Consider the following 23,029-nt stretch of genomic DNA (forward strand, 5'->3'; position numbering starts at 1 on the left):
GATAGCACATTGTTTTATTCAGAAATAATAAAGAAAAGGAAAGAGAAAGACAGAAAGAAAGAAAGAAAGAAAGAAAGAAAGAAAGAAAGAAAGAAAGGGAAAGAAGGAAGGAAAGAAAGAAAAAGGAAGGAAAGGAAAGGGAAAGAAAGAAAGAAAAAGAAAGAAAGAAAGAAAGAAAGAAAGAAAGAAAGAAAGAAAGAAAGAAAGAAAAAGGAAGGAAAGGGAAAGAAAGAAAGAAAGAAAGAAAGAAAGAAAGAAAGAAAGAAAGAAAGAAAGAAAAAGAAAAATTCTTTAGCAAACGTCTCCAAGAGATGAGGACTCCCTTTGTTTGTTTGTTTGTTTTTTTAATCACAGCCTCAAACCGTCATCACAACTAAAAATAATTCATAGCAAGGTCCTGCCGTCACCTCACGTCCAGCCTGCTGATGCCATCCCGCGTCCCCTTCCCCGACTACAGTGTAATTGCTAAACAAGGGCCACGCACTATAGGTTTGCCTCTTGAGGCTCTTAATCCATAAACAGTGCCAGAAATATACTCCGTCCAGGAAATCTAGGATAATGCTTGATCTCCCCCAAACTTTACCATAAATGCTTATTTTATAATAGCTCAGAATGATTTTAGATTCCTAGAACAATTGAAACATGAATACAGAGAATCCCCACAGACTCACATCCGTTTTCCCCTATCATTAGCAACTTAATTCGCATGGTGTATTGGTCACAATTAATGAACCAAAGTTGATACAGTATTACTAAACAAAGTCCATACTTCATTCAGATCTCCTTAGTTTTTTACTTAATGTCTTTTTTCTGCTCCAGAATTACCTCCAAGATATCACACGACATTAAAAAAAATTTTTTTAATGTTTATTTTTGAGAGAGAGAAAGAGAGAGAGCATGAGCGGGGGAGACACAGAATCCGAAGCAGGCTCCAGGCTCCGAGCTGTCAGCACAGAGCCCAACTTGAGGCTTGAACCCACGGACCATGAGATCATGACCTGAGCCGAAATCAGATGCTTAACAGACTGAGCCACCCGGGTGTCCCCTCACACTACATTTGGCCTTCATATCTCCTTAGGTTCTTCAGCTGGGACAGTCCCCCCCTCCCCTGTTTTTTTGTTTGTTTGTTTTGAGAGAGAGAGAGAGAGAGAGGGAGAGAATCTTAAGCAGGCTCCACTCCCAGCGAGGAGCCCAGTTTGGGGCTTGACCTCACACCTGTGAGATCACAACCTGAGCTAAAATCACGAGTCGGATGCTTAACTTGACTGAGCAACCAGGTGCCCCACCCCCACCGATTCAAAAAATAAAACCTCGGAATAAAGAGCTGGTGTCCTAGCAGCTTCCAAAGGAGAGCAATGATTGTTTAGCATATTTTTTGTCTTACTATATCATGGTCTTTATGCTTTGAATGGTGCGAATCATACTTTTTTAATTGAGGTAAAAAATATAGAACTTACCCTCCTAACCATCTCTAAGTGTGGTGGTGGAAACTATATGTACACCGTTGTACGGCAGATCTCTGGGTTCTGATCTCTCAAAACTGAAACTCCGTCCACATCGAACGTCTCTCCACTCCCCCTCCCTCAGCCCCTGGCACCTGCCTTGCTACTTTCTGTCCCTAGGAGCGTGACTGACTACTCTAGGAATGTCATATGAGTGGAATCATACAGTATTTATCCTTTTGTGACTGGCTTGTTTGACTCAGCAGAATGTCCTCAAGTTTCACCCATGTTGCAGCACAAGACAGAATTTCCTTCCCTTTTAAGACTAATAGTCCGGTGTGTGGATGGACCACATCGCTTCTATTTGTGCATCCACCAGTGGGCACTTGGATTGCTTTTACCTCTCGGCTATTGTGAACAATGCTGCAGCGGAAGTGGGTGTGCAAATAGCTCTTCAAGACCTTGCTTTCTACTCTGATTACCCTTAACAATATTAAACCAACCTTGCATTCCTGGAGCAAACTCCACCTGATCATGATACGTTATCTCTCTTATATGTAGCTGAATTTCATTTGCTAATATTTTGTACAGTGCTGGCACACTGGTTCTCAAAGTTGTCTGCACCCTGGGAATCTCCAGGACGGGTGTAGAATATCCTAACACCTGGGCTCCACTCGCCCAGACGTCCCGGCTTAATTGGCTCTAGTTGGAGCCTCCAAGTATCAGGACTTTTTTAAAACACCCCAGGTGATTCTAATACACAATTTCAAGAACTGTCTGTGCGAATAGCATTAGCTGAGCTCATCTAGGAAGAATTCACAGAGACGATGCTTCTCACCGAGGTGATTTGAGCATGGGAAGGAGTGGGATTTCTGGCGAGGGAGAGGGCTAGACGTGGCCAGACCGCTAGAACGGAGCAGAGAGGAGGCGCTCCTGCTGGCAGCAAGCGGTCCCCGTGGCAGGCCTTGCAGCCTCTCTGCAGTTTCCACGCTGCATCAGGAGGCTGCTACGGGATCGGGATCTCGAGAGGAGGGCACACTGCAGGAAGTTGCCATAAGAGGGGGTGTGGTCTGGGGCTTTGGTGTCAAGGTTGAGCAGGAAACCACAGAAGACAGGTGTAAATGAGGTTCCCTCAAAGTTTAGGAAAGTGATTATAACTCCCTGGTAGTTCTCTACCTAACGTCGAGTTGCTGCTAATTCAAGAAGGGAGCTTCCTGAGTATTGCAGGAGTCCCTACAGGCATTCTGAGCATGACCGCCTCGGTCGACTTCCTGCGCCTGTGAGAGGCTAATTGGTCAGACCCTCTGATGTGTACCCGTTCGCTCTCCTTCATTCAGATACTCGCTCATCCAACACATAGTGATTGAGCACCTGCTTAGCACGTGACCAAGGAGTACTTGGTTCCCTGATTGGGCACCACAGGGCAGCACCCTCTGTGGCGGGTGTTGGAAATTTCAGGGCTGGTTTTGGTTGGTCCAGTGATCGAGGTGCATTGTGGTGGAGGGGACACTAGGGGACCTGCTATTCACTGGGCAGTCCTGAACAAAATGACAGAAGGTCTCACGCCCCACACAATTCCCCAATGGCTCTGACATGCATGTAGGTGGAACAGCTGTTTATAATTACTTGGGCTTTGAACCCAGCTCAAGTATATGTAATTATCTAAGCTCAGAATCTAAATACACACACACCCCAACATTTCTCATAGTTTTAGTACACATAAGACCTTTCCAAGAATGGTCCCACTGTGTGTGTTGAGGGCAGATAGTATTTTGTCTTATTTAGCACTTTAGTAAGAACTACTCACTGTCTGGGAACATGGCATCACTGATGTTTGAGTCTCCGCAGTTTGAAGTGTAACTGTAAGATCAGTTATTCTACATGTGGGTACATCGGAGGATGGTTTTTAAAATGCCTGTAATCATGGTGCTCATTCAACTATAAAATGAGACTTTCAAACATGAGTACTTAACTCGTTAATTAATGAGAAAACAAGTAAATCATACAGCCAGTAACAAACAAACGTTTCACAGGTAAGGAATGACGGAGTGAATTTACAAATAGACAGATGCAAAACCAGTCAGTGTGGACAGGGAAATAGTCAGCTGCGTTCCACTGGACACATTTTGTGTTTTGCCTTTCTCTGGACAAGAGTCATTTATAATATGAACTTTTTTTTTTTTTTTTTTTTTTTACAGCTTGCAGAGTAGTTGGCTCTAAGGCAGTGAATGAAAGGCAGAAATAACCACCAGAGTGTCCTAAGCAGGACACTCAGTAATCTGTTTTGTCCATGTCAATGCTTTTCTCAATTTTTCACGATACTGACATCAGACTTTGTCTTTGGTGCATTTGTGCCCAAACATTCACACAGCAAAATGCATGTCTTTCAAATTATAAATTATTTTTCTTTTCTCCTGTATATTAGAGTGTAGTAGCAATTTTTTAAATATATATTATTAGTAATAGAATGTCACTAATGATTATTAATAAATACTTATAAAATATAAATATAGTAATTATTAGGGGCGCCTGGGTGGCTCAGTCGGTTGAGCAGCCAACTTTGGCTCAGGTCATGATCTCATGGTTCATGGGTTCCAGCCCCACGTTGGGCTCTGTGCTGACAGCTCAGAGTCTGGAGCCTGCTTCAGTTTCTGTGTCTCCCTCTCTCTCTGCCCCTTCCCTGCTTGTGCTGTCTCTCTCTAAAGTAAATAAACATTAAAAAATTTTCAAAAATGTATAATAATTATTACACGTGCAAGCAAATTGCATTCTATTTAGAGTTCATGTTAGAATAGTGAATGGGGTATCAGAAAATATTTGTAATAAAAAGGGGGCATTGGGACTGATGGCATGGGGGACTCTGGGCTAACTTCTCCTCGAGGTCTCTTCCAGCCCTGCACTGTCCTGTGATGCTCCTCTGTCTAGGGTGCCTATGAAGATCGTGGGGTCTTAGTGCCATTACTGTGAATCCAGCTGTACGACCTTGGGGAGGCTTCTTGTCCTTCTCTGTGCCTCATGTCCTCTTGTGTAATGGCAGGCACAGTAACAAACTTCACAGGATGACATTGGGACTGAATCAATGGTCCACATATCATTCCAGAATGGTGCCTGGTGCCATGAGGCACGTGGGAAGGACTTGCCTCCCCATCTCTTGGGCAAAGCCTTCTCCATGTGGTGAGCACGATGGTCCCTGGCAACCCCCAGCTCCCTACGGATGGACTTGAGCTTTTCAAGGTACAGCCTAGAGGCCAGTAGCAAGAAGGAAGGGAGCAAGAAAGTTTGCAGGGTGTCGATGAGGCTAGAACGCAATGGGGTCACCATTTTTAATGTGTTCTCTTTCTGCAGTTTAAAAAAAACTGTCTGACGTTACTGTTTTCCATTCAGTCAAGGAATAAAGGTTTAAAGTTATCCACAAATTTACCATTTTGTCATCTTCATTCTTTCTGGCTTCTCCAGCCTTCCATATAGGATCCCTTTCCCTCAGTCTGAAGCCGATGCCTCAGATGTTCTGTTAGTGTGGGTTTGTTGCAGGCCAATTCTTTGTTTTGTTTTGTTTGTTTGCCTGGAAACATCTTTATCCCATTGTCAGTATTGAAGAATAGTTTTGCTGGGTATAGAATTGTAGCTTCATCTTTTCAGCTTATTTCTTTCACTGCTTTGAAAATGTCATTCATTCATTGCCTGTGGTTTCTACAAAGAAGTCAGCTGAGAGGGGCCATGGTTTTGAAGATAATCATTCTTTCTCTTGTCGCTTTTAAGGTTTTTCACTTTGTCTTTGGTTTTCTGCAATTTCAGTATGACCAGAGTTGGAATGCTTTTTATTTCTCTCACTTGGGATTGCTTGAGCATCTTGAATTTGTGCTTTGGTGCTTCCAGAAGTCCTGTAAAATTCCCAGCCATTATCGCTTCAGTGACTTGTGCACCCATTCTCTTTCTCATCTCTTTCTGGGATTATTATTACACATATTTTATTTGTTTAAAAAATTTTAAGGTTTATTTATTTATTTTGAGAGAGAGAGAGAGAGCAGGGGAAGGGCAGAGAGAGGGGGGAGAGAATCCCAAGCAGGCTTCATGCCGTCAGCATGAAGGCCATTGCAGGGATCAAAGTCACAAACTGTGAGATCATGACTTGAGCCAAAACCAAGAGTCAGACGCTCGACCAACTGAGCCACTCAGGTGCCCCACACATATTTTAGGCCTTCTTATGTCTGCTGGTGTTTTTGTTCACATCTTTTTGTCTGTCTGTGCTGTGTCTGCCCAATTTTCTATTTACTAAGCCTACAGCTTTGATTTTTAACTTGGTTATTGTTTCCATGTTCCTGACCTACTGATACTCATTTCTCAAATCTACCACGTCACTTTTCATAGTTTATAATTCCATGCCTACATTTTCAAGCTTGATTTTTATTCCCTTGAAATTAGGAAGCACAGTTGTGTTCTATCTATTGGGTTCCCAGGTCTTTGTGGGTCTCCTTGCTGGTTGGATCTTCTAGTTCTGGTTCTGGTGTCTTATTTCTTTGTGCTCCTGATCTTGTCTGACTGTATGCTGGAACTTATATTTGAAAAATAATTCGTAGGAGTCATGTGAGGCCTTGGGTGATATCTTACTTCCCTCTGCCTGTTGGACACACATGGGAATTGTAAGCCCAGGATCTCAGGCCACATTCCAGGCTCAAGGTTCCTTGGACCACCAAGTGATGGGAAGCAGAGGGCTGGCTGACTTCTGGTTTACCTCTTCTATGAGGGTCAAGCCCTCATCTTTGGAAGACTGTGAGCTTTGGCTGGTCTCCCTAGTCCCACGAGGCTGCCAAAGATAACTGTTTCTCCTGTGTCAGCATGCTCTTAGGGCAAAAACAGTTCTTCTTTTTTCATTTTTAAAGTTTACTTATTTGTTTTGAGAGAGAGAGTACAAGTGGAGGAGGGCCAGAGGGAGAGGGAGAGAGAGAGAATCCCAAGCAGGCTCCACACTGACAGCATGGAGCCCAGTGCAGGGCTCAAACTCACGGACCGTGAGATCATGACCTGAGCCAAAACAAGAGTCCGTGCTTAACTGACTGAGCCCCCCCAGGCGCCCAGGGGCAAAGACAGCTCTGAGTGGTGGGTTCATCCCTCCGGATATTCCCTGGCTCCTGAGCCTGCCTGGTTCCTAGTTACCCACGTGATGCTTTAGGAAGGCGGCTTCTACATTTAGTCCATGTTTTACATTGTCCTTGGGGACTTGTTTCTCTGCTCCCTGATGGGATCCATCCACCCGCCTGTTCCGCTGCTGGCACAGCCACCTCACAGATTTGCAGACTTAAACCTCGGTCATTCTGGAATCACCCACCCCTGTTCACGAATCTGGCAGTAATCGGCCATCATTCCATTTTCCTGTTTCTAAGCATGAGAATGATACACACCTCTGAGCGCTGCTGTGGAAACAGACATCGGTCTGCATTTAGAGCCCGGGGCACGGACTACGAGGGCAGGGCCGAGCCCCCATGCTGGCCGTACCGCCTGCTCACCGGCTGAGCCCTTGGCCAGTTCCTTACTGCGGGTGCCTCGGTTTCTGTCCGGGATGAGGGCGTGCTACTGCCTGGTGGGGTGCAGGGGTTCAAGCCCTGTCCTTGCAGTGAATGGCGGCAGGGCCTTGGGCGAGTCCCTCGGCTGTCGGCGGCCTCGGTTTCCCACCTGTGAGATGGGGCGGGCACGGCGCCCTCTCTCCGTCGCCCCTGGTGAGCGCCGTGGGCGCAGGCGGGTAGCCCAGCGGTGGCTCGTGTGCCCCCTCCCTGCAGTGCTGCCAGACGCTGGTCTCCCACCACGTGGACCCCTCCCTGCGGGACAAAGATGGGTGCACGGCAGCCGACCTGGCCGACTACCACGGACACCGGGACTGCGCCCGCTTCCTGCAGGAGGCCGCCCGGCCGGTAAGCTCCACGGTCCCCGTCCGTCCCCGGGGGCCGGGGTGACGGGACTCCTGCCGCCCTGATGGCCGAGTTAGAGACAAAGCTCATTGCGGACGCCATGCTGTTCCCAGGAGAAGGGGCCTGGCTGGGACCGAGCCAGCGCCGCAAGTCAGCTGGCCGGGGGCCAGGGCCGGGGCCGGGCAGCCACAAGGGCTGTGACGGGGCCGTGATGGGCCATGGCAGGGATCATGGCAGGGGCCGCGAGAGAGGTTGGGACTGGGACTGGGACTGGGCCTGTGACAGGAGCTGTGATAAGGACCATGACTGGGGTCATGACAGGGCTGTGACTGGGGCCGTGACAGGAGCCGTGATAAAGGCCATGACAGGGCTGTGACAGGGGCCATGACTGGGGCTCCCACCGGGGCTGTGATGGGCCGGGACAGGGGCCAGGGCTATGGCCGAGACCAGGGCTGGGCTTGTGGCTGGACCTTGGCCGAGACTCCTGTGGGGTGACGTTGTCAGACTGGGGGCAGGAGCAGGGCCCTGGGTCCTTGGTGAGGTGCTAGCCCCGTGGCCGTCCTGAAGGCAGAAGGCAGCAGGTTCCAGCCCCGTGCCCCCATCTCGGCGTGGCCCTCCTGGCTCCACACCCTGCCGAGCCATTTCCCCATCCGTGGGACAAGGATCCCACGCATCCTGCTGGGCCAGCCCCCCGCACACGGCAGGCCACCACAAGCGCGCGCTGAATGAAGGGTGGGTGGGGCCGGGCACACAGGTGGCTTGGAGTCAGCGGTGTGGTCCGCACGGAGCCTGGTACCCCGGGTCCCTCCCGCCCATCCCTCCCGCCTTCCAGGCCCAAGGCAGTTGCTATGACAGATTAGTCCCCAGCTGCCACAGCTTTTGCCACTTTCCTTTAGCAGCCACCCTTTCGGAAGGTGTCCCTGGGACCACCTGGCCCCATTTCTGGGTGAGAGCCCGAGGTCCACCGGGGAAGCTGCCCCCACCCCCCAAGGCCAGGTCTCCCTGTGGCACTGCTGCTGTGCCTCTTTTTCCCTCAGGAGCATCCGGGACCAACTGAGGCAGAGCTGCAGGCCTCCCTGGCCCTGGGCCCGTGGGACAGTCCTCACCCGGCCCCTGCCAGGAGCCTCTTGTCACCGCCACCTGAAACCCACACCCAGGCTCGCTGCGGTTCGGGGCAGCGGTTCGGGTGCCCTGGGGCACATGTCAGTGCCCTGCTGTTGTGGTTTGAGAAACGAGAACTTACTGCTTGAAGTAATTTACTTGCGGAATGATGTATGTATGTTGCCTTTGGGCTCGGGTTCGAGGAGTTGGTTGGGCTCGGCAGGTTCCCGGTGTAGTGGGCGGAGCTTCCCAGGCCACAAGCCAGGAGTGTCCCGGCCCTCAGGGACCCTCGTAGCCCCTGTGTGGTCCCTGTGTGGTTCCTGGGGCCAACCTGGAAGGTGAGATCAGGAGGTGGGGTGGGCGCTGCTCGGCTGCCGGGGAGCAGGTCCCGCCTGGCCTCAGGGTGGGGTCCCCGGCCCGTCCCCAGCCTGTCGGGGCAGCGACCCTGACCTCAGCTTTCCATCCCCAGGTGCCAGCACACCTGCCAGGACCCCTGGCCTCTTTGCTCAGCTCTTTTGGGGGCCGGGGGTTCTGGTGTCTCCTGACTCCCCGGGCCGTGGAGAACCAGCCCGTCCCAAGCTGCTGGGGGTGTTTTGCTGCCCTGGCCATCTCCCAGGTATCACCATAGGATTCGAGACAGAATTCTGGTCTCTGGGGGCTCCCCCAACCAGCCTGGGCCGACTGTGTGGCCCCCCCACCCCGGGCTCACTGCTGTGTCTGCGGGGAGCTGGGGGAGCCTGTGTGGGACTCGGGGGGACCAGAGCCTCCCTTCTGCCTCGCTGAGCGCCCAGGGCAGCAGGCCAGTCCCTCGCCTGTGGCTGGCATGTCCCCCTTCCCAGGCCGCCTGCCTCGCACTCGCAGGCTTGGCCCCACGGGAGGGCAGGGTATCAGCTGTGGGCCCCAGGGCCCGGGAGTGGGGGCTGTGCGCCTAATGCAATATTGATGGAAACGCAATATCCACAGGTGGCCGTGCCGGCCTCTTCCTGTGCTGGGCTCAGGAGAGGCAAAAGCTGTCGTCTTCCGCACCACAGGACAGCCTGCGCTGGCCCCGGGGAGGTCGTGGGTCTCCAGAGACGTGGCCCGGGGGACAAGACCAGGCTGGTGGGGGCGAGGCAGGCCCTGCCCACGGCTCAGGGAGGCCAGGCCCCACCTCAGCCTGGGCTAGGTCTGTCTGCCCCCTGGCTCTCAGGCACCGCTCTGCACAGTGAGGGGTTGGGCCTCTCTGACCTGGGTGGGGCAGGGGCTCCAGGGGCAGCAGCTGCAGGGCCGGGTGTGAGTGAAGTCCTGGTCAGGTGGTGGCACTGATGAACATCGGCCTCAGGTGGCGAGCACGGCCCTCCAGGAGGGGAGGGGTGAGCCCCCTAGCACCTTCCAGAGCATCCGGACTGTCCTGTTCACCCCCAGCCTTGTACTCCCTCCCTCCGGGGTTGGGGTGGCTCCTTCTGGCTGGGTAGCACTGGTGAGTTCTGAGCATCTCTGAGCCTCAGTTTTCCCATCTGTAAAACAGGGTTGAAGAGCCTTGTGAAGGCAGAGGAGATGCACGGTGGGGGCTAAGTCCCTCCCCTAGGTCTAGAAGGACTCTAGGACCCTCTCCTTTCAGCTGGGGAAACTGAGGCCCAGAGAGGGCAAGGGACTCCCTCGGACAGCCTCCTCTCCAGGGAGAGGTGGGGCCTGGCTGTGCGGCCAGTAACCGAATCTCAGCCATGGTGACCGGTGTCCGGCACCCATCTGTGGGTCATGATTTTCTCCGCCCGGGTGGCATTACAGGCCTGTAACCCTGCTCGCCACAGCTGTCCTCTATGTATAATGCATGGCAGGCACAGCATTGCTCAAATCTCACCGAAAACAGGAAAAGACAGCAGGCTGCGGGAAGGGCGCCAGCCCAGGCCCAGATGTCTGCCGGCCTCCGGCCAGTTGCCCGGTTCGGGGACAGTCTTGTCCTGCCAGCAGGACACAGAGGTCGGGACCCAGTATCTGTGCTCCTTCGGCTCCGGGCAGCTTCGGTCAGTCAGGATGCCGGTTTTCCCGCCACCTGGGAAGCTGCACAGCGGACCCGGTTAGAACTCCGGGTGAGCGCCTCTCCAGGGTAACCACGGGGATCAGGTCCAAGCCCTACCGGTGCCGGGTCCTGCCAGGCGCCCCCCGTAAACTCCTCATCTTCCTGACTTACAGGCGAGGAAACCGAGGCCCAGGGAGTGGCTCCCCAGCGCTTCTCATTGGTGAGGGGTAGAGCAGGATTCAGCCCCGAGGTCTCCCAGGCTGTAGGTGCCACTCTGGGGCCCAAGTCCATTTCCCTGGGCCTCAAACCAACTGCCGGCCTCTTTCGTCTCCCCCTGCCTGAGAGGCCACTGTGGCCCGAGCTGAGTCCGCAGTCCTCCAGGGGGTGGGGAGATTTGTGCCCCCCACCCCTGAGAGCGGAGGGGCCGAGGGCTCCCAGGCAGGGGCAGGAAGCAGGGGGAGTCCTGGCGGGGCAGCAGGGGGACCCTGTGGTGCGGGCGCCCCCGGGGTTCAGCCGTCCTCCGTCAGACCACAGGGCCAGGCTCTCTAGCTGTGCCACAGGGTCTGGGGTCTGACTCAACCCTGCCTGAAGGTCGTGAGCCAGCAAATGTCTGTGTCGTGGATGCTGGAAGACGGCACAAGAGTCCCGGGTCCAATGCACCTTGCAGAGAGCAAGCATCATGTTTTATTGGGTCCCAGCGTGATGTGATATGGGCCCAGATGGCTACCGGGCACACAGGAGGTGGGGGAAGGATGGTGGAGCCTGGGGGACCCCCATTTTATTTGGGGGCAACAAGGTTCCTCTGGGTCTGTCCCTAGAAATGCAGCCAGAACTTGCATCCGTGGAAGGAGTGCGAGAGACCCAGCCGGTGCCAGCCCCCCCACCCCGCCCCCCGAGGCCCACCCATCTGCCTCCTCCTCTACTGCTGATGCCCCTGGACCAAAGGAGCAGTGATCCGAGGGCCTCCCGGAGCAAGGACTAGGGGCTCAAATAAGATTCTGATCCCAGCTCTCCTGCATCCCAGCTCTGGGGCCTTGAGGAAGCCCCTTGCCCTCTCTGATCCTGTCTCCTCGTCTGTTCCCCGGGGGGGCTGTGGGAGAGGGGTTCTGTACCAGAGGATCCCTCTGTCTGACCCAGGGATCTCAGTCCCGCCCGCATCCCCGGAGGGTCTGCTCCCCTGCACCGTGGAGGGTTAAGGTGCATGGTAAGGGATCCCACAGCCACCCCAAGCCCGCCTGGCCACCCGATACCTCCGCCTTCAAATATTAATGCCACACCTCCTGCTCTCCCCGGGGCGGCAGCTGCCACAGGTCCTGACAGCCCCAGGACGGCTGCAGCGCCCCGTGCGCAGCCCGGCCCCTGTCTCTGCGGGTCCTCCCGGGCTGGGGACCGGCGGACGCACCCCAGCCCACCAGGGCTCCCGGGATCTCCACACGGATTCCCGCGAGGACTGAGGTGTGAGGTGCGTGGTGGCTGGGCAGACGGGGTTTCAGGCTGTGTCCCTTTCCAGTGGCCACAGTGGGCCGCGGGGCCTGGACAGGAGAGCAGTGGAGCATCTGGAGACACTCGGGTGCGGGTCAGGGGTTCTCCTGAGGGCACCGCCGAGCTGAGGTCAGTCAGTGCCTCCTCGCAGGGAGGTGGGATCAGGATGTGAGCAAGGGGACACTCAGAGTGACCCAGGGGTTTGTCCAGCAGGACCAGCTGTATCACATGCAGGGCCAGCGCACGACGAATTTGGGGCTGCTTATTCAAAAATGATTAAGAAATTTATTTTTTTATTTAAACAAATTTCTTAACATTTATTTTTTAGAGACAGAGAATGAGCAGGGGCGGGGGGCAGAGAGAGAGGGAGACACAGAATCCGAAGCAGGCTCCGGGCTCCGAGCTGTCGGCACAGAGCCCGAAGTGGGGCTCGAACCCACAGACCGTGAGATCACGACTGCAGCCGAAGTTGGACACTCAGCCGAATGAGCCCCCAGGCGCCCCCAAAATGATTAAGGATTTTAAGACAGAGACAGCAGAGCATCAAACGGCGCTGCGACATGGGCCACACCCTCCAGACACCCTCCGGCCACAGGCCACACATCCCACGTGGGGCTGTTTTGAACCATGTCCTCTGTCCTGCTCGGGGCTCTCTGCAGCCCCAACCTGGAGGCGTGTCCAGCCTCCGCTGCCCGCGGAAGGAGGGGTGAGGAGCTCCAGTCTGACGGCCAGGGTGGGGTGCTGAGGGGGCTGCGGCTGTGGTCCGACTGGCTGGAGACGTGAGCCGGGGCAATCAGGTGTCAGAAGGGCCTCCGTGATGCTGCCCAGGGACCCGAGGTCTGCCGTCCAGGAGACGGCGTCGGCCGGACTTCAACTTTCATCTTTAAGCCAAAAAGTGATTTCTCTGCTGCCGAAGGAGGGACACGCAGGGGGCAAGGAGGTGAGCGCTGTCCGCTTGCTGGCACCCCTGTGCTGTTAGAGTGGCCTGCACACGCCCCGTGTCTCCTGCTGGCTAGTCAGCTGGCCCAGAAGTCTTGGCTTCCGTCAGTCGGTCCCAAAAGCTGAGGCTGCTCAGGGCTGAGCTGGGGAGAGAGTCCAGGTCAAAGGCTCTTTCGGCTACCACCTGTCAGTGCTGGGGGCGGGGGAGGTGGCCAGAGGCAGCTCTGTGCCTTGCCCTGGACATGGGGCAGGCTATGGGGGTGAGTTTGGGGTGCCCCTGCAGTGCCGGGCCTGGGTTTCCCCAACCACCAAGCTCCCTGGGAGTGAACTCGGTGATCTCTGTTTCCGAGTGGCCTTGGGGAGGGGGTGGCCTGGGCACCACACCACTGCTCTGAGGTGAGGCCACAGCCCCACAGCCCCTGCTTGTGGCTCTGAGAAGTGTTCCAAGTGCCTCTCGGTTTCCCTCTGTGCCCGTTGGTGGGGACTCCGCTCTCCTCTCAGAGGGGGGTGCCCTCGAGGCACTTTGTCTCAGCACGGAAGTCCGGGACGGTCAGGGAGGGGGGTTGCGTGTACATGAGCGTGTATGTGGGGGCGTGCATATATATGTGTACATGCGTGTGTGTGTGCACACGTATACACACACGTGTGAGTGTGTGCACAAGTGCACGGGTGCAGGTGTGTGCACGCATGTCTCATAAGGCCAGAGAGAGGTAAGCACAGGCTGGACACCTGGCCCTGACCCAGCACCTGGAGCTGCCGCGTTAAGCTGGTTCCAGAGAAAGGCTGAGCCAGGCCTTTAGATGGGGGGGCTCACCTGCCGGTGGTGGTGGCCACATGCGGGGGCACGGTGAGTGACGGCACTGAGACAAGTACATGGGGAGCGCGAGGAGTCCTGGTCACCAGGCATGGAGGGGTGGGCAGACACGGGAGGACAGAACCTCAGTCCTGTGCACTTCACCCTCTGCAAGCCCCGTTCCGAGATACACATGCCCTCCTCCCCCGCCAGGGAGACTGGGCCACGGCCAGCCTGCCGGATGCCCCCTCCACCCCACCAGTCATGCGGCGGCCCAAGCCAGGGCTCACTGGGGCCTCCTGCTGACCAGGTCCGTGTCCACCCCCAGGTGCCACTCCTGATGACGCCACCGCCACCACCGTTTCCCCCTCCTCCACTGTCAGCTGCCAGGCACGCCCCGGAGGATGGAATGAGGGGCTCGGGTTTCAGGAGCCCCACCTGTGAGTACACGTCTCCAGGGGAGACTGGCCTGGACCATAGGCGCGGGGAGTGGGCGTTGCTGGCCCCGCCTCTGAGGTCCTTTCGGGGGGGGGGGCTGGGAGAGCAGTGGACTCCAGGCAGCCGGGCCCACAAGACCTTCAGGACACAGTTGGGGTCATCCCTCCCACCACCCAGCCCCCAGCTTCTCCCAAATTTCCATCACTGTCTGGGTTGCTTCTTTAAAGGGAGGATCAACATTTTCCATAACGGACACTTACAATTAACTGGCCCCCTGCGCAGCCCTCCGGGGTCCCTCTGTGAGCTCTGAGCCCCCAGGGCCTGGACGTCCTGCCTGTGTGACCTTGGGCAGCCTCATTCCCTCCCTGGGCCTTGGCTTATCCGGAGAGAGGTAAATCTCAAAGGTCAGGTCACCGGGGCCCAGGCCGCTTCTGGATCTGCTGCTGTTGGTTGGAGCCCCCGGCAGGTGGATGTCCACGGACTGGCAGGGGCAGGCCGCTGACTGTTAGGGAATTAGGGCCGTTCTACCAAAAATTGAAACGGAGGGGCGCCTGGGTAGCTCGGTCGGTTAAGCGCCTGACTTCAGCTCAGGTCACGATCTCACAGTCTGTGGGTTCGAGCCCCACGTCGGGCTCTGTGCTGACAGCTCAGAGCCTGGAGCCTGCTTCGGATGTGTGTCTCCCTCTCTGCCTCTCCTCTGCTCATGCTCTCTCTCCCTCTCTCTCTCTCAAAAATAAATATACGTTAAAAAAAATTGAAATGGAACACGAAAAATCTCAGCAGGCCCCACATTTGTGAGGGTTAGCACCATCTCGTGGAGTGGGTTGTGGTTATACGGTCCCACAGAGGAGTGTGTGCGTGTGTGCGGTGCAGGACCTGTTTCTCGCTCAGGGTGTGGCCCTGGTGTGCATGTTGGCATGCTTTGGGAGGGGCTGCCTTAGGTCCCCAGACCACCCTGTGCCCTCCCCGGCTCCTTCCAGGGGCGGGTGAGGGGCTAGAATTCAGGTTCTCCAACTGGCCAGGCTAGGAGAGCCCCACAGGCGCCCGCAGAGGTCCAGCACCCCAGGTCCCCGGGCGCTTTGTTGGGGGCTGGCTGCAACTTTGGCTGCAAGTCTAGCAGCCCTTCAGGAATACCGGCTCTGCCCTAGATCCAGGGTTCTCTACCCCCCACCCCTGCCTTCTCGGGAAGCCCCTTGACTCTGCTTCCCTTCCCCCCACAGTAGAGTCTCCCAGCCCAGCCTGGCCTGACCAGCATGACCCACTTCTGCCGAGGGAGCAGATCACCTGCGCAGCACCCCCAAGGGTCACCACCGACGCCACCGCCGTCCCCGCGGTATGCCTCCTGCCTCCTCGTCCCTCTCCCAAGGCCCCCCAGCCAGCCCCCCAAGGTCACCTGGCCTCTCATCAGTATTCTGTGTGGCCCAGCCAGGTCACTTCCAGGGCAGAGATGCAGTTGTCCATGGCGGGGGTGGGGGGGGGCCTGGAGTCTACTGTCCTCCTCCTCAGGGGCTCCCACCCAGCCCAGGACCCACTGGAGGAGGCCAGCTCCTCTCTCTCCTTTTTTTTCTGGGCCTGAGGCCTTTATAAATCCAACCCACCCCTTCCTTGAAAGGGTGCCAGGAACTCTCAGCCCCTGAGATGTCCGGTGCAAGTTTGGGAAATGCTGCATGGTGCTGTCCCTCTTGGAGAGTTATAGGGCACACAGCATTTTAAAGGCTCTGACAAGTCCTGCAGTTCAGAGTTGGCCACCAGGCTTTCCCTATGTAACTGCTCTCCAAATGAGTTTGCCCATCCACATGGCAACCTCTTGTGCCATATATAGAACAAGGGAAGAATCTCGGGGTTGCTTCTCTCAGTCAGAGATCGCCCCACTCACATACCTGGATCCCACAGAACACCAGGGGCCCCTGCCCTCAGAAGCCAACGCCTACCAGGCTGGGTCTCCCCACCCCTCTCTGGCCTGTCCCCACCCCCTCCTCCCTGGGCCTTGCTCACCCCATGTGGGCCTCCCCACCGGTCCCGGGGCAAGGGGGGAGGTCCCCTCGGGGACTTGAGTGACCTACCCGAGTCTGCACAGGGAGAGGAGATGGCGGCGGGGGACGCCCCAGACTGCCTGGCCGCGCTGCACCTGGACAGGCTGCCCTCGGGCGACCTCGATTGGCTGGTGCCCACGCAGGACGAGCGCGGCCGACCCATCCCAGAGTGGAAGCGGCAGGTGATGGTGCGGAAGCTGCAAGCCCGCCTGGGCGCAGACCCCGAATCCCAGGCCCAGGTGGGGCCCGGTGGGGCAGGGCGGGGCGTGAGAGGGGGCGGGGCGGGGCAGGGGGCGGGGACCTGCCGGAGAGGGGTGGGGCGGGGCGGGGCCAAGGGGTAGAGAGTGGAGGCGGGGCAGAAGGCTCCGTCCTGGCAGGTGGGCGCGGAAGGTGCGGGGCCTGGGCCCACACCTCGACCGGGCGCCCCGCTGCGTGCCCCTCTGTGGCCCCAGCTTCCTCCTCTGCCGGACGATGAGGTTGAACCAGATCAGGGAGCTGGGAACTTCTTCACCTGGTTAGAGGTGTTATTTCCACGTGTTCTTTTATGTAACCCTTTTTATCCCACCTCTACCTCGTGTCAGGCCGTGTTCTAGGCAGTGAGGGGTCAGACCAGCCCTGCGCTCCCAGCCCTCACGTTCCAGCAGGGAAGACAGGGTGATTGGGCACCTGATGGGGTGTGGGGGGCAGGGAGGGTGATTCCAGGTGTCATGGAGAGAAGCAGAGCAGAGGGAAGGGGAGTGACGATTCCATACGGGTGCTCAGGGGCAGCCTGTCTGGGGAGGTGGCCTTGAGCAGGGGCCAGAAAGAAAGGAGAGAGGAGCCCTGCGAGAATTTGGGACAAGTGATTCTAAGCAGAGAGAAAATAAGTGCAAAGGTCCTGAGGCATGAGTGGGCAGCCCAAGGACCAGGAGGAGGCTGGTCCCTCTGAGTGCAGTGAATGAGGTGTGACGGACAGAGGTGAGGTCAGAGAGGGAACCGGCAGGCGGATGTTACAGGACTGCTCAGTGTCAGGCCTTTGGGGAGCCTTTGGGAATCTGAGCAGAGTAGCGGGCTCCCCCTAGCTGTCGTGTGCACAGTAGCTCCAGTCTTAACCCTGGAGGGATCCGGTTTTGTCTGCTTCGTCCGGCGCAGGCTCTGCTCCGTGCTCTGGGCCCGCTGGGCCCCGCAATCAGAACTTAGTCGTGCAGAGCACTGCCCGGGGCCAGACAGCCCCAGGCCTCTGGGCAAAAGCAGGTGGTGGTTCAGGCCCCTCACCTGTGAAATGGGGCTCCTCCCCCAGGGGGTCCTGAGCTGTAATCGGGCTGGCACAGAGCCCAGAGGGGGCCAGCTCGGGGTCCCTGTCCCACAGGCCTTGAGCGCCGGGGGGGAGGGCAGGGCAGCCAGCAGGAGAGCCCAGAGCAGAGAGCCAGAAGCAGCCACCCAACCGCAGAAGGTTCCGGAGCTTGGCGGGAGGGGCGGGGAGGGGTCTGAGGAGAGAGAGCCTTTGGATTGAACGCTGAGGAGATGAGATTAGGATGTGGGCGTGGCAGAGCAGAGCAGAGGGACCCCGTTCTGAGGGCAAAGACGGGGCGCCCAGAGGGCAGAGTGGCTGCCCGGAGCCTCAGACTCGGGACTGGGGCCGGCCAGCCTCCCGGTTTATTCTAAGTCCGGCCGAGGGCCAGCTGGAGTTGAGGGGCTGGGCCGGGGTCCGTGGCAGCGCCGGGGGCCAGCCCACCCTCCGGAGCAACGTGCCCTCTGCCGGCTGGGCTCGGGGCGCTGCTGACCCGGCCTCCCCGCCTCCAGAGCGACAGCGGGAGCGAGGGCCCCGCGGAGCAGGCGGCCTGGCGGTACTCGCAGACGCACCAGGCCATCCTGGGCCCCTTTGGGGAGCTGCTGACCGAGGACGACCTGGTCTACCTGGAGAAGCAGATCGCCGACCTGCAGCTGCGCCGCCGCTGCCAGGAGTACGAGGGCGAGCTGGGCCGCCTGGCGGCCGAGCTGCAGGCCTTGCTGCCCGCGCCCCTGGTCAGCATCACCGTCCACAGCCGCTTCCTGCCCCGGGCGCCCGGCCCCGAGGGTGAGGAGGCTCCCGCCCCCGCGGCGGAGCCCAAGGGCCCCTCGGGGGCCTCGGAGGCGGAGCGCGGCGAGCAGCCTCTGCCCTTCTGGTGCAGCCACGTCGCCCGGCTGGTGCGCAGCATGTCCCTGCTGCTGAAGGGCATGAACGGGCTGGTGCAGGGCGAGGGGAGGCCCCCGCGGGAGACCCACGCGGAGGCCCCCGCCGGCCCCCCGAGAAGCGAGGCGCAGCGCGAGATCCAGCAGTGCGGCGTGTCCGTGCGATCACTGCGCGGCAACTTCGAGTCCGCTCCGGGCCCGTCCTGCGCCCCAAACCCGGGCCCCTGGGAGCCGGGGGCCCCGCCCGGGCGGTGCCCGAGAGGCTGCCGGCCCGCAGCCCCGCAGCCCCACAGCAGCCCCGCGGGAGGGGCGCCCGCGCCGGGGGACGCAGAGGAGGCCAGCGACTCGGGCGTCGGCTGCGAGGAGGCCCCGTCGGAGGCGGGGGCCGCGCCCGGCGCCCACCTGGCCAGCCTTCGCAAGGAGCGCATCGTGATGCTCTTCCTGAGCCACTGGAAGAAGTCGGCCTACGCGCCGGCCCTCAAGGCCGCGGCCTGCAGGACCCTGGAGGCCCGCCGCGCCGCGCCGCCGCCGGCTCGGGAGGCGGCGGCGGCGGCGGGGGGCCCTGGGCTGCCGCCCCCACCGCCCAGCCGGGGCCCCCGGCTGGGCCACCTGTGGCAGCAGCGCCACGTCATCGCCCACCTGCTGGGCAACTGGAAGGCCATCATGGCACACGTGCCGGCCCGGCAGCTGCGGCGGCTGAGCCGGCGGCCCCGTGGGCCGCTGTCCCCCGAGCAGTTCCTGCCCCACGTGGACGGGGCGCCCGTGCCCTACGGCGGCCTCACGCTGGACCTCTTCATGCTGGGCTACTTCCGGCTCCTGGAGTGCGAGCTGCCGGCCGAGGAGCGCAAGATGCGCCACCTGCTGTGTTTCGAGGTCTTCGAGCACCTGGGCGCCCACGGCTGGGACGCGGTGCGCGCCTTCCACAAGGCCGTGACCGACGAGGTGGCCGCCGGCCGCCGCGCCTGGACCGACGGCTTCGAGGACATCAAAGCCCGCTTCTTCGGCTCCAGCCGAGGTCCCGCCTGGGACGCGGAGCCCGGCCGCAAGTCGGGGCTGACGCCCCTGGGGCCCCTGCCCCCCGCCGCCGCCCCCAGCAGCAGCGCCGAGCCCCCCGCGCAGAGGCCGGGGTCCGGCTGCCAGCGGGGCAGCTTCAACAGCGAGGACATCTGTGGCTACATCGACCGCAGTTTCGCCTTCTGGAAGGAGAAAGAAGCCGAGATGTTCAGCTTTGGAGAGTGAGACCGGCCGGCAGCCTGCCTCTGGGAGTGGGGCGTGGGAAGGGGTTCTGGCTCTCCCTGCTCGTTTCCTTTGCCCCCCACCTGGTGGCCGGGTGGGCCCCGAGGCCGGGCTGGCCGACACTCCACACGACACTCACTCGGTGTGCCGACGGCCACGTCCAGTCCCACCCCTGCCGGGTTCCACCCCCGCTATGCGAGTCAGTTTCAGTTTCAGTTTCAGAATCCTCACCAGGGACGCAGGAGCCCTCTCTGCCTCCCAGCCGGCCCTGAGGTTAGAGGCCTTGCCCTCCAGCTCCAGGCCGTCTGCCCCGGTGTCCTCCAGGCCCCTGGGATGCTGGCCCGGGTTTCCCCTCGGGCTCTCCTTCCAGGGCCCAGTAGCCTGCTGTCACGCCCCTCCGCGTCTCCAGCACCGGTGGCTCCGGCCACGACCACAGCCTTTGTCTGCCTCCTGCCGACCTTGGGCCATGCCTTTTCACCTCCCCAGGCCTCTGTCTCCGTCCCTGAGATGACAGAGCTGGGGGTTGGAGAGAATGGGATTTGACTCGATGGGCCAGCGGCTTTCCCGTCAGGCCTTCCCGAATTCTCTGGGTCAGAGACAAGGCCCACGGCGGTCAGTATAGCCCCACTGACAGACTCGTGTTCTGCTGCTGTGCCCTGCTCCCCCCGGGGCGCTCCAGAGGACCCGGGCCCCGAAAGGAAGCCTCCCTTGGGCCTCCGGTCGGTCCTCTCCTCCAGCTAACCAGCTGCCCTGGCCACACGGCCCAAGGCAGCGGCAGGGCCCCCCCTGCAGGCTCGGGGGAGCAGGGACATAAGGAATTTTTCGCAGAGAACCAGTGTCTGAAGGGGACTCTGGGCACAGGCGGCTGTCACCCCACCCTCAGATGTGCGCTGTTAGATCAGAGAACATACAGATGGAAGGTTCCGAGGCACAGCCACTTCCTGTGTGGCCCCCCCCTCCCGTGTCACCCGCACCCTCCTCCCTCAGAGGACAGCCCAGGTGCTGCAGGGTGTTGAGCGAACATGGCACCGGGGGCTCTAGGGACAAGCCCCGAATGGCTGGCCGCGGATGTGATTTGGCCCCCGGAGGGTGGCCCACACCCAGGCCACGGGCCCGAGGCGGGCTGGCCCAGAGCGAAGGGAGCTTGGGGGGAGGAGCACAGGACAGTTGTGCCTGCCCCAGCAGGCAGTGTGTGTGTGTGGGGGGGGGGGGGTTCCGGAACTTTCCTCTGGGAACCGCCTCCTGCAGTCACACCTCCTGGGACAGAGGTCCCCTGCAGGGTCCTCGCCTGCCTGAGGAGCCTGGTGGGTGGCAGGCTCACTGCTGGATGGAACACACAGCCGGACGCCCAGGGGAGGGGGGAGAGGGAGGAGCCGCTGGCTCAGGCTCTGTGCCCTCCCGGGGACCCGGCCCACGCGTGAGTTCGCGAATAAAGACCCCCGTTCCCGGCCGGCCTTCACTGTGCTTTTTGTCTCCCGTGCCCACAGCAAGGGGACAGCCGCCTGTGCCCTGAGAGAGTCCTGACACTGGGTGGGCACCGAGCCCCCTGTCCCCAGCTCCACCAGACACGAGAGCCAACGTCCTCAGCCCCACAGAGCCTCCACGTCCTCATCTGTAAAATGGGCTGTGGTGCTGACCTGCCCTCTCCGGGGGTCATGGAGAGGGTGCACTGAGTCCCACGTGGGAGGCGTCTCTGTCCTGCGGTGGAGCAGGTTCTAATGAGCAGGGCGCCAACTCCAGGCTCCTGGTCCCCAAGTGTGACCACTGGAGCTATATGACGGCTGGTCCCCAGGGCACTGCCGTCCAGACCCGGCAGGGGTGCGGCTCTGAGGGTGGGGCTGGGGAGCCCTGGCGGCCGAAGGCGGCCGACACTCTGATGTCTCCCTCGTCCTCTCATGCCGCCTGCACGACCCTGTTGTTTCGAGGGCCTGGCAACGGAGGGGGCTGGGAGGGGGTGCGCGGTGCACACAGACCTAGCCTCAGGGGGTGCTGGCCCCGGGTGCTCAGGACAGCACTGCGCAGGGGGCCACCTGACCTGGGGGGTCCCTGCTCACTCCCTGTAGCCTTGGTCAAGTCCCTCCAGGGCCTTGGGACCTCAGTGTCCCTGGGGTGGGGTTGGGCCAAGGCCAGTAGGGGGCGCCCCACAACCATCCTGGGTTCCAGGAAGACCTGGGGTCCCGGTGGAACTGCCCCAAGTGGGGTGAGGTGGTGGCTGGGACCCAGCTTTGAGGCCTGGGAGGAAGGAGAGGGCGCGGGCGCCTGTGCTGGGCTCTCAGGGGCGACTCCCCAGATGCCCTTCTGCAGACTCTGCTTCCTACGGGCTGTACAGAAGCCCAGTGTCCCGGGAGCAGCCCCAGGAATTCTGGGTACGGTGCTGGGAAAGCTATTTTTGTCCTTAAGACGTTCCAGGCGATTCTGATGCTCAGCGGCCTGGAAACCCCCAGCCCACCAGCAGTTCCCCTGAGGGGAGCAGGTGATCCCTGCGGAGTCGGGCTGACCCCAGCAAGGCCACACTGTCAGCTCCAAGCTTGTTCGGTGCCCGTAAGCCTGTCGGCCAGCTGGCGAAACCCCCATTGCCCAGATACAGGCGTGCGGAGCTGCAGACTTCAGTGAGGCGAGCAGACCAGTGCCAAGCCCAGGAGCTTCCCAGTGAGCTGGCAAAACACCAGGGAAAGGAAACCCCATCCCGGCCCTGTCAATGTGTGCGGGACAGATACGAAGAAAAACGAGGCTGTGCCAAAGTGGGGAGGGAACGTCACCTTTCTCAGGGCTAGTGATTGTGTTAGAGATGCCGCCCTCGCCGCCAACACGTGCAGGTTGGATGCGGAGCCCGGCTCTCCCCCCTCTCCTCCTCCCCTCTTCCCCCTCCCTCTCCCCCTCCTCCCCCTTCCCCCTCCCTCTCTTCCCTTTCCTCTTTTTTCTCCCCCCTCCTCCCCCTTTCTCTCCCCCTCTCCTCCTTCCCCCGCCCCCTCCTCCTTCTCCCCCCTCCTCCTCCTCCCCTTCCCCTCCTTCCCCTCCTTCCCCCACTCCTCCTCCTCCTCCCTCTAAATGACTCTGAAGTTCATATGAAAGGAACAGTGAACAAATGCAGCTGTGGAGGCCAGCCTCCAAGAGGGCCTCCAGGGCGCCCCGTCCTGATAGCACATCCTGTGTATCCCTCCCGGATTGGGCTGCAGAACAGGGCGGAAAGGACCGCTCTCGCTTCTGGGTGGGTAATGAAGACTCCCATCTTCGTTGCTCCCTTCTCTCTGGGGAAAGCCTGCGGCCGTGCAGGTAACAGAGGCCCGTGCGGGCAAGAAGTGAGGCCTCCCGCCCCAGTCCAGCCTTCAGATGACTGCAGTCTGGCTGACCCCTGGGTGCCAGCTGAGGACAGGTCCTGAGGCAGAGGCACCTGCTCAAGTGCCCCAGGGCCATGAGGCTGTGTGGGATCGCGTGTTTGTTGTCTTAAGACACCAGGTTTTAGGGCCATTTGTTATGCAGCCACAGGTAACTAACAACAATACACAAGAAGA

At 59.2% G+C, this 23,029-nt stretch overlaps 1 protein-coding gene across 1 annotated transcript in view; it reads left to right on the forward strand.

Annotated features, from left to right (window-relative positions):
- The window catches only part of ESPNL (espin like), a 29,801-nt gene extending 8,834 nt beyond the window's left edge, over positions 1-20,967 (forward strand). Inside the window, exons 5-9 of the mRNA XM_053203856.1 lie at positions 7,217-7,348; positions 13,988-14,396; positions 15,318-15,430; positions 16,175-16,369; positions 17,913-20,967. Of these exons, the coding sequence (XP_053059831.1) occupies positions 7,217-7,348; positions 13,988-14,396; positions 15,318-15,430; positions 16,175-16,369; positions 17,913-19,520 (2,457 nt within the window). The 3' untranslated portion in view covers positions 19,521-20,967. The remainder of the gene's footprint in view (positions 1-7,216; positions 7,349-13,987; positions 14,397-15,317; positions 15,431-16,174; positions 16,370-17,912) is intronic.
- Positions 20,968-23,029: the final 2,062 nt, after the last annotated feature.

The sequence above is a fragment of the Acinonyx jubatus genome, chromosome C1 (assembly GCF_027475565.1).
Source record: "Acinonyx jubatus isolate Ajub_Pintada_27869175 chromosome C1, VMU_Ajub_asm_v1.0, whole genome shotgun sequence".
Lineage (NCBI taxonomy): Eukaryota > Metazoa > Chordata > Mammalia > Carnivora > Felidae > Acinonyx > Acinonyx jubatus.